The sequence below is a fragment of the Eptatretus burgeri genome, chromosome 3 (assembly GCF_056783735.1).
Source record: "Eptatretus burgeri isolate ZD-2024b chromosome 3, Ebu_testis_v1, whole genome shotgun sequence".
Lineage (NCBI taxonomy): Eukaryota > Metazoa > Chordata > Myxini > Myxiniformes > Myxinidae > Eptatretus > Eptatretus burgeri.
Window position 1 is genome coordinate 32,508,902 of NC_140963.1, and position 10,614 is coordinate 32,519,515.

The 10,614-nt window shown below is 40.3% G+C and overlaps 1 protein-coding gene across 3 annotated transcripts in view; it reads left to right on the forward strand.

The window, feature by feature from the left end:
- Positions 1–10,397, forward strand: part of LOC147029638 (voltage-gated inwardly rectifying potassium channel KCNH7-like) — a 415,871-nt gene extending 405,474 nt beyond the window's left edge. For all 3 annotated transcript variants that reach the window (XM_085872840.1, XM_085872838.1, XM_085872839.1), the window contains exon 16: positions 575–10,397. In XM_085872840.1, coding sequence (XP_085728966.1) covers positions 575–865 — 291 coding nt within the window. In that variant the 3' untranslated portion in view covers positions 866–10,397. The remainder of the gene's footprint in view (positions 1–574) is intronic.
- Positions 10,398–10,614: the final 217 nt, after the last annotated feature.

The window sequence follows — 10,614 nt, forward strand, 5'->3', positions numbered from 1 at the left end:
GACAGGGGTGAAGACAACCTTCACCCACCTTCAGTGGTGGAGGTAATAATTACCATCAAAAAGGAAGCCGTCAAATTTTTGGAAAATCTCACCAGCGATTTCAGAGATGAAAATATTACTGGATGTACAGGATACATGTGCTATAAACCCTGCGGAACATTGACTAAATGTAGATATACAAGGGGTTCCATAAATAAATACAAGTGCATTATTTAAATGTAGAAGCGTTGAAATTTAAGGATTAAATAAAGGCATTGCATATTTTACGAGATTATGAAATCATACCTCACTATCGATTGGTCGAGAAAATCTCCACGTGAGATTTCGAATTATTGGTTTGGGGTTACCACCACCATATATTTGCACAAATCATGCTTGCAACACCCAACATGCTCCTTTAATGGATAAATTGCTTTCTTAACTTCTCCATTTAACTTCTGCACTCCAATATCTATAGCAGATAAAGATGGTATCGTTCAAGTTTTATTTTTTAAAGCCACCAAATGGTATGATAAATTATATTGTGTTTACCTCATTCAATCTCAACCCATTCTTGTCTGTTCTTTTCTAACAGAGTCCAGTGTACCCAGATCCAAGTGACAGGTGCAAGTTCAAAGATTTGGCAGTGGACTATGCCTCACCACAAACTTTAGAAGGGACAAGTTATCCGGCCTACGTCAATCCGGAACAGGAACCCTTAATGGTGGGTGATGTAGACATGAGTGTAACACGTGTCGAACACGATGCTGGTGTGTTTCCCAGCGTGCGGCATCAATCTCTCCCAGGAAGAAACCCCTCAAGTCCAGCGAGCAGAATGCCGCTTCTCCGGCACCACTCCTCTGACCCTGGCCTTCCAGAGACCTAATGATCAATCACCACAGTGAAGCTATGCTTCAGGATTTTGTTCCTGTGGTCTTATGTCTCTGCCACACATGATTTGTGGCTCTGCACTCCTGACTTTTTTCATGTTTGGTGTGCTCAGGGCTTCCAAACCCAAAATCTTGTCTCATCCAAGAGGCAAATACAGGTTTATCGTGGTTTTTTTTGGTTGTTTCCCCCCCCCCCCCCCATCAAGTTTGGTTTATCGTCTTTTCCCCAAAAGTTATACGGAGTAAACATCTTGCGTTTCTTACAATTACCATACATTTAGTCTGAAAGATATTGGTGTATAGCACAATAAATATCTCAATTTGTACATAACAAAAACTGAGACGTCACAGATGAAAGTGACCTTAAGCATTCAACATGCCAACTTGCCATAAGTCTGTTCAACAACTTGCACATTTCTAACACTTTCCAATTCAACATTCTCCGGAGATCATACTGCACACACTTACGAAGTGCGGACTCTAATTTTTAATTTCCAGACATGAAAGCATCCATTGGACTAGCTTCTCAGTTCACAATGCAAGCAATGAAGCTATAGCAACCTCTCGAGATTAAATAAATCCCACAATTGGGATGTACTGTATTTGGCTTCTGGAAAACTTTGACGATTCATGGATTCAATCCACAAAGTTTGGCGTACACATGACTGATGCAATCTTCTGAGGTTTACTGGGTTGTGTGCAACGTGTCAGTACTCTATCAGAAACAAACTAAACAAACAAAAAAAAAAAAACACACAAAACCAGCAAATCTGCACTATGCTTTTCTTAAGTCGTCACAATCCATTCACGTTTTTATTTCTGTGTTACAAACTGTTCACATTATTGCAAAGTGAGCTTGTGCAGCTGGCAACAATTGTGTAAGTTATGACTATTCCAATAACGAGGGCAAATAAGATGAGGAAAGCATCACATTGTAGAGCTTAGCCAATCACATTGCAAAGCAAAGGGAATACTCACCAATCAGCCACATTTGAATGGGAGGGAATATCAAGAAAACTATGAGAAAAACATTTGCAAAGAGATAGGACTGGAATATGTAGTTCGGTTGAGTCAAATGGATTTGTAACTTTGACAGACGATGAAATTTTTTTTTACATTTTCAACTTTTTTCCCCCCATAAATCAAGTCTCCGGCAGTTGAATGAAAAGCTTTTTTTGTATACATGGCTCATAGAAGATGTAGAGCAGAATGGAATGGAACAAAATGGAAAGGTGGAAACACCAATAGCAGAGTGGAAGTGAGAGCGAGATCAAGATGAGGTGGAGAAGGGCATGTTGGGGTGGACAAGCTGCATACGAGCTGCAACGCAACAAGAAGGGAAAAGCAGGGATGAAACAGAAAAGGAACAAACCAACTGACAACAAATGAAAAAAGGTGATGGAGAAAGTGGGGGATCACAGTAACCTGTAAAATGGGAGTGCTTTGGAATGGGACCATTTAGGGAAGAATAAATCGTGCGTATGGATGAGGATTGACCCGAGATAGTGGTGAAATGTCTCGAATCCATGAAGGGAAGAATGGGACTGAACAGACTGGAGAAGTTGGTTCCACATGCGAGAGAAAAAGAGGAACAAATGAGTGAAGGTGAGCAGTGAGCCTGGGTTTTGGAAGATTAACAAGAAGAGGGTTACAGAGAGATTGTGTACACCTTGCAGAAACCTGGGAGAGACAGTTTCGAAAGGGAAGATAGTGCAAGACCAAAAAGAAAGCGGTAGACTATAGAGAGGCTACCAACATCTCTGTGATGTGAGAGTAACATGCCTAGACACTCAGCTTCATCACGAGAGATACCAATGATTTTGAGGGCCTTGTTTTCCACGGCATCAATAAGGCAAGGTGTTAGGCAGGGGAATCAGTCGAAAGGAGAGTGCAGTACTGAATCAAGCTGAAAATGAAGGCCTTGTAGGTTGCCAAAAGTTCAGATTGGCCAAGGAAAGACCTTGCACGATGGAGAAGCCAAGTCGGTGGCTGGCTTTGGAGGCCATCGTCGAAATATGGTCTGTCCAAGGAAGATGATGGCTGATGGTGAGGCCTAAGAGTTTCAGTGACTTGACCTCTCTTCAAGTGGTTTGTTTAGGAAGTAGATGGGAGGATTTGCCAGGCAGTCCTTTCGGAGAGATAGGATGAGTGTGTAAGATTTCAGGGTCTAAATACACATTCCAAGTGTTGGATCAGCTCCTGATTCCATCAAGGTCGGCAGAGAGGAAAGGGGCTGCTGTCTACTTGTCTGAAGGATGAGAAATTAAATGAGTGTGTGGAATCATCATCAAAGAGGTAAGCAAGATTTACCAAGGAATCAGAAAGATCATTGATGAAGATGAGGAACAAGAATGTCCCCAAAACACTGCCTTGGGGCACTCTAATCTTGCCAGAGAGAGGGGATGAATGAATTCCAATAAGAGCTACATGCTGATCATGGGAGTGGAGGAAGCCAAGGTAGTCTTGCTCGTGAAGTCGTGTCTACCTTCTCAGGTGGACAGATAGAATGATGTCTGGAATATACAGAACGTTGATGTATGACAACCACTGTGGGAGGCAACAAGCTAATATTTTGGACATTAGCTCATTGGCAGGACCCAAAAAAACAAAAAACATGACCCTTTGAAGTGCCAATTCCCCAAAAAGTCAGCTTCTGCTTGCTTCCCATGACAGTTAACAATCCTTAATCAACATCCTATTGATTAAATTCATTGTTCTCTGGTAGTTAGTTAGGATGAGGTGTGGTGAGGGTCATATGACTCATTTTATCCAATGGAGAGTGGGTTGGAAGATTTTGAGTGTTACTCAAATGTCCAGGTTTACAGAATTCAAAATTGTCTGATATGATGGGGAATGTCACAGTTATGATTCTTGTTAGAATAGATAATGAGTATGGATGCAGGTGTAATAATTGAAGTGAGTGCAGATGATAGGGGTGGTCATGCATGTGTTCATGATTGTGGGTGTCAGGTGGGATGGGGAAGGAGAGTGACCAGGGACATAGTTATTGTCAGGGATGAGGGTATTGAATATGTGGACTTCATTTTATCACAGGGATATGAAAAATCGAGTTTTGTGCATTTTAGAGGGAGGGGGGTGTTGGGGGTATTGATGGAACATTGGATGACATTGGTGATGGTGCATGCGGGAAGTAACGATGTGTGAGGGGGGGTGTTTGTTTGGAACCTTTGAAGAGTAGGTATGAGTCTTTGGGGAAATATTTGAAGGATTTGGGGTGTGAAGTGATTTTTTTTTTTTGTTCAGGGATTCCACCAAGGTTGGGAGTCAGTGCAGATTTCTGTAGTGGAACAATGGATGTGAACCAGTGGTTGGAGTGGTGATGTAGAGGAGAGGGGGTTGGGTTTGTGAATATGTGATGTCTGCATGGTAATAATAAGTATGTGTGGTCAGGTGACAGTGTGCTTAACAGAGGGGGAGCGGCAAGATTTGAGACAGTTATTGAAAAAGAAAGTAGGACTTTTGTAAAGTAGAGAGACTGAGGATATGGTGGAGGTTTGGGGTGGTAGAGAATGGTGAATGGAAGGGAAAGGTTGAACTGTTGTTATACACAAATGCCAGGAGCTTGAATGGAAAGACGTAAGAGCTGGAAACAAGGATGGATGGCAAAGGGTATGTAATAATTTTGCTGCAAGTGACATGAGGTTTACTGAGAAATCAAAATGAAGGACAGGAATTAAAGGCTACAGGGTTTATATAAGTACGATAGGAAAGATAAAATGGAGGAGATGTGGCAATCTGGGTTGTAGCATTCTGAAAGACAGTATTGTTTCAAGAGAAAGGCATGCCATTAAGGAATTAATGTGGAGGATTTGGTATGGATAGAGATTGCAGGAATAGTGAGATACTTGAAGGATGCTTTTATAGGGCTCCTGGTGTGTGGGACGAGCAGGAAATAGGGATATGTGAATAATTCAGAAGAGCAATGATTATGGGGGATTTTAACTTGCCAGGGATATATTAGGTCGAGGAACAGAGAAAAGGCAGAGCAGGTGAGGATTTCTGAGACTGAGTCCAGGATTGCTTTTTGACCTAGTTGGTAGAAAAGCCTATGAGAGGGAGTACGGTGTTGGACCTATTATTGAGTAGCAATCCTAATAAGGTGGAGGAGGTGGACATCGGAGAGCATTTGGAGACAAGCAACCACAATATAGTAAGCACAACTCTATTGTTGAGATGTTTGGGATAGTGGTGTAAGGTTATTGGATTTTAGCAAGGCAAACTTTGAGTACATGATAAGTGATTTGGGAGTTTCAGATTGGGTAAAGTTAATGAGTGGGCGGTCAATATCGGAGAAATGAGCAACCTTACAGGAGCAAATGTGTAGCGTGCAGAGTCATTATATTACAGTGAGGTACAAAGGTAGTGGTAGAAAGAGTCCAGGGTGGTTGAGCAGAGGCACCTAATGTAATTATGGGCACGCAGAGGATTGGAGAGTAGCAAATGTAACACTGTTACTTAAGAAAGGATCCAGAGAATAATTGGGAAACGACAAACCTGTTAGCTCGACTTAATTTGTGGGAAAGGTGTTAGAGACATTAATTAAGCAATGGATAGGGAACTATTTTAATAATTCCAAACTAATTAAAGGCAATCGGCACAGATTACCAAAGGAAGATCATGTTTTAAAATCTCATTAAGAGTTCTACGAAGTAGTTTATGACTGGGTGGATGAAGGAAGTGCAGTGGATGTAGTGCATCTTCACTTTCAGAAGGCATTTGATAAGATACCACATAGGAGGTTGTTTGCCAAGGTGAAGGCTTGCAGAGTCTCTCGAGTAGCTGACTCATTTGAAAATTGGCCTCGTGATGGGAAGCAAAGAGTGGCTGTGAGTGTGAGGATGTCTAGCTCAGAAGATGGACGTTCCTGGATATCTCAGGTATCAGTCAAGCGACCATTATTATTCATAATTTGCATCAATTATTTAAATAGTGAGGTACAGAGTCAGCTTCCTAAATTTGCAGAAGACACAAAGCTTAGAGGTAAAGTAGATAGCAGAAATGAGGGTAAGGATGTGTGATCAGATTCAGGAAAGTCGAGACAAGTCAATATATTTAGCAAAAGATTGGCAGATGCAGTTCAACACAAACAAATGTTAGGTGCTGGGGATGGGTAATAATAATGAAAATATGGATTATAAAATACAAGAGGCAGTGGTGGAGCATATGACAGCAGAAGGATCTGGGGGTGGTGTTCATGGTAATAGATATGAGTGGTTGGGGGAGGGCAAGCATACAGCACAGTGCCAGACAGCAGCTATAGGTAAAGTTAACAGGGTTATATTCATAAGGGATAATTATAAATCAAAAGGAGGTAGAGTTAACACTGTAGAGGAATTAAGTGAGGCCTCATCGAGAATATTGTGTTACATTTTGGTCATCGCATCTGAGGAAGGATATCACTGCCATAGAAAGGGTAGAGCATCAAGCTACGAGATAGATTCCATGGCTATCTCCACCAAGCTGGGAGGAATGGTTGAAGGAAACAGGACTTTATACATTGGAATGGGGGTAATTATGAGAGTATTTGATTGAGATGTTTAAGATAATGAAGGGTGTAGACAAGATAGGTGCAGTAGACTTTTTGAGCAGAGTGGATAGCATTAGGACCCTGAGCTATAGCTTGAGAGTAAAGATGATGAGAGGACATTTTAAGGCAGGGGTCTTTCATTATGGCTGGTGTTGGCCTAATGGTTAGGGTTGTGGGCTTGGGATCCTTGGGTCCTGAGTTCAAATCCTGCTTTGCCATTGAATTAATACCACATGGGTTTGACTCAACCTGTAATCCTTCCGAGGTTGGCAAAATGAGTACCAGCTTGCTGAGATGATTGAGCCATTTGAGTATCCTGTGTCAGAGTGGCGACCCATCCAGGATTGTGCCCAATAGCAAAAGAGACTGCTTTGACAGCACCGATACTCTGCACAGGAGTATGGTCCCAATGGATAGATGGATGGTCTTCCAGTCAGTGGTTAATGCATGGAATGTTCTCCCCTAAAAGGTAATGGGAGTGGATGGATAGATTTAAATTGGAATTAAATAGGTACTTGGATGCATTTAAGATAGAGGAGTTCAGGGATATTGGCCAGACTAGTATGTAGTTTGTCTGTGGATGGATGATGGACACTGGGGTTGGTGCAGCGCAGGCATGATGGGCCGAATGACCTCCTTCTGTGCCAAAGTTCATTGTGTATCCTTGTTTGGATCAACCCCTAGATTTCCTTCCTGGATTTAATGCTCCAGTGATTCCTGACAAAAGGTCTTACCAGCCCCCCCCTCCCCCCTTGATCTCAGGCCCACAGAGTTGCTTATATATAAAAATCACAGACAGGAGAAAGACAAAGGACAGCAGCATAGTTTTACATAAATTACAAGGACATTAGTTGACAATGTACAAACACGTGGTTAATTAGCTTGTATGGATAGTGGTCCAGGAATTAAAAGTTTGGCCCAAAGATGTGCAACATTTTTAAGGGCCATAGCTGTGCCACTGATGCAATTCCCCTGTTGATTAGAGCAGGACTTTGGAATTTGTCCTGGGTGCCAGCAATACCTCGCCTACTCTTCATCGAAAGACACCATGGAGCCTTAACGTCCACCAATCAATGCCAGCAGATGAGTCCCCAACTTAACATCCATCTAAGGTATGGCGCACTCATTTGTGCAACACCCTACCTGCAAAGTACCAATCTGCCAGTTTATAGCCAGGCCAGAAATCAAATACAGATTAGAGATCTCAAATATACAAGTGCGCCACTGCTGCATAATCCCATCAGAGAACACAAATGTTGTATGGGATTTGATCCTGGAGTTCTATGAATTAAGAGCCAGGGCTTCAGATGGCATAACACCAACAGACCAAGCAGTCGAACTCAATGTGATCAAATGACAGTTCTACAAAAAGCAATTATTCAAGATACAATTAAAAATGTCTTTCCTTAAGGTAGAAATCACATGTTAAGACGTACTATGTTGATGACTTTTTGTGTTCCGAAATCTAGGTTTGTGGAGGTGTTTATGGAACTAAAAAAGGAGAGTTAGCAATAATATATGCAAGCTTCTTTGATACATGACCGACATACTCACTTCCGAATAATTCAGTACAATTACAGCACAATTCATCTTTCATCAAAACAACCCTCGAGATAAAACCAAACAATTTTCACCTTCCATCATCCATGCCACAAAGCTTTATATCATCCGAACACACTTGCCGTTTCAATAAATAAATAGATACACACAAATAAATAAATAAAAACGCTCATCAAACATGTGCTGATGCAAAACTAATCTCAACTCAGAGTTTTTAATACTTTTTCTGGATCCGATACAGTATACTAAAGATATTTTCACCAATATCGGGGCACACCCAAACAAATTAGACACATTAACTTGGTGCGGAACAGAAGTTGGTACGCTCGTTGAAATTAATTATTGCATATAATATTTATCCCGTCATTAATATATCGATATAATTGCTGAGAACCTTTGCACAATATCAACTGATTAATTGTCGCGTCGGACACCTAAAGCCAGGTTGACGTGGCCATTTAGTGTCCCTTCTGCTGGGACTGTCATGAGGAAGTCGTATTGAAATGATAATCGACAGAGGGCTATAAATTCCCTCATGCCTTCTTCAGAGCAAGGTCGCAAGCACATCAGTGTTAAAATAAATAAAAAACACTATGGGGACCTCAAATAGTGTGGTATAACCCTTAGAATCAATTTTGCCATAATAAGCCATCGGTCTCGTCTCTTGACAACTTGTGTGCTGCACAAACCGCCAATCCGCAATGCCTCTACGTGAGTGACCAATATTAAAAATAACAGCAATTATGGACTTAAAACCCATTTGCACATACAAATCCACTAAAACATACAAGCACATTTGAAATAATCATCTTCACACACAAACTGTTATCTTAATATACTTGAATGCCGCATCATATGGCAAAGAAACATATGCAGTAAAATGCGCAACACTGGTTTATCATAATTTATTTAAAACATAATTTATTTAAAACATAAAACATTGGTTTATCATCCATCTCTCACCTCTTCCCCCATGAACGTTTGAATAAGAGGAGCACTTGAGGGGACTCAATAAATAAATAAATAAATAAATAAATAAAGCACTGACAAAAATCATTACACCTGACATGTTTTGTATTCCATACCACCAATCAACAATTTCAGTTTTCAGATCACCTGTTTGGAAATGAAAGTTCAGAACACGATTCGTACAAATCGGCGAACTTGATTAACCAACACGGCACTTTTTGTTTTTGCAAAAGCATTCATACACTCCTCATACCTCGAATTGTGCAAACAAGCTTCATGTTTAGCATCGTTTTAAACCTCTGTTGCTGCATGTAATGCCTGATCCTTTTGTACGATTTTAAATGCCAATATTTGAATGTCGATGTTTTCAGTTATCCTTGTGTTACAGCTGTCGAAAACGTGCATTATTCATAACTTTGAACTCAGTTTTTTTTTTCCTTTGAGCCTGCCATCGATGAAATGTCAAAAGTGAAATCATCGAAATGCAACACGTCTGTAAAAGACTCTCATCATAATGTTTGAAAACTCTTTACAAGTTGCCTCGAGTCAAAAACGTTTGGATAAAGAAATGAAAATGCCTTAAAAGACAATCACAGATAACATTTGTTATGAACTCGTATCAATTTTCAATACCATCGGTCAACTTACTTGTTGCTATTCTCTTGGAGAAAAATACTAATTCTGTGGATTCGATAAACGATGATTAAACATGACAATTTTGGTGTTGAAAGATTGGTCAAAAGGAAATAAGATGTTGAAGCGGAACACAGAGAATTTGAAGCTCTGTTGTGATGGGTTTTTTTTAGATAAGAGTCGATTTTACTCTCTTTCAGTTGTGAAATGTCTTCGTAAACATCACACGCAAACAGAACACCACAGCAAATTATCAGGTAAGAATAAAAGTTAAAAGTTTTCAATGCTGCTTATTTTGTCCAACAACAACATCCTCAGAGGGTAAACAAACAACTTCCTGTTGTATTTTCAAACAAAAACGACAACCCCTAAACACACACACACACACACACACACACACACACACACACACACACACACACACACACACACAGTCAGTTGTCCTCAATATGAAACTATATTTGAAAGAAAGCACAATATTCAACCACAGGTTAACCTGTTATAGACTTGTGCATGCAGATTGCCCTTTGTATGCATAAAGTGTATGCTGTAAAGTGTTATATTATCACTAAACAAAGTATAATAAATCTTTCGAAACCACTCCGAGCCCCTATATACCAGTTCCCCGAGCCCCGCCGTTCTGCATGATTGACCAGTCAGAAAACATTTCTGCTTGGCTTGACTTGACCGCCCCCTACGCTAGCATCCATTTTATCCACATTCATATAAACCGCATGTCTATTAGAAATTTGGCATGAGCAACAAAAAAAAAAAAGTTTTCAAAACAATAAAAAAAAAAAGAACATAATCGTTTTTTGGAGTATGTAATCTGCACTTTAAATCATCATGCATACGTTTCATTTGCTCCTTCCATCGTCATTTGTTAATGCAAGTGACTCACTTTGTACATTTATCACTTTACAACGGTTTGACTTTTAATCGGTTTTGCAAATAGTCATCGTTTTGTCAAAAAGAAAAAAACATTTTCTACTGTACATTTGCTGTGCTTTTATTTTTCCAAGCTAACATGTCAAT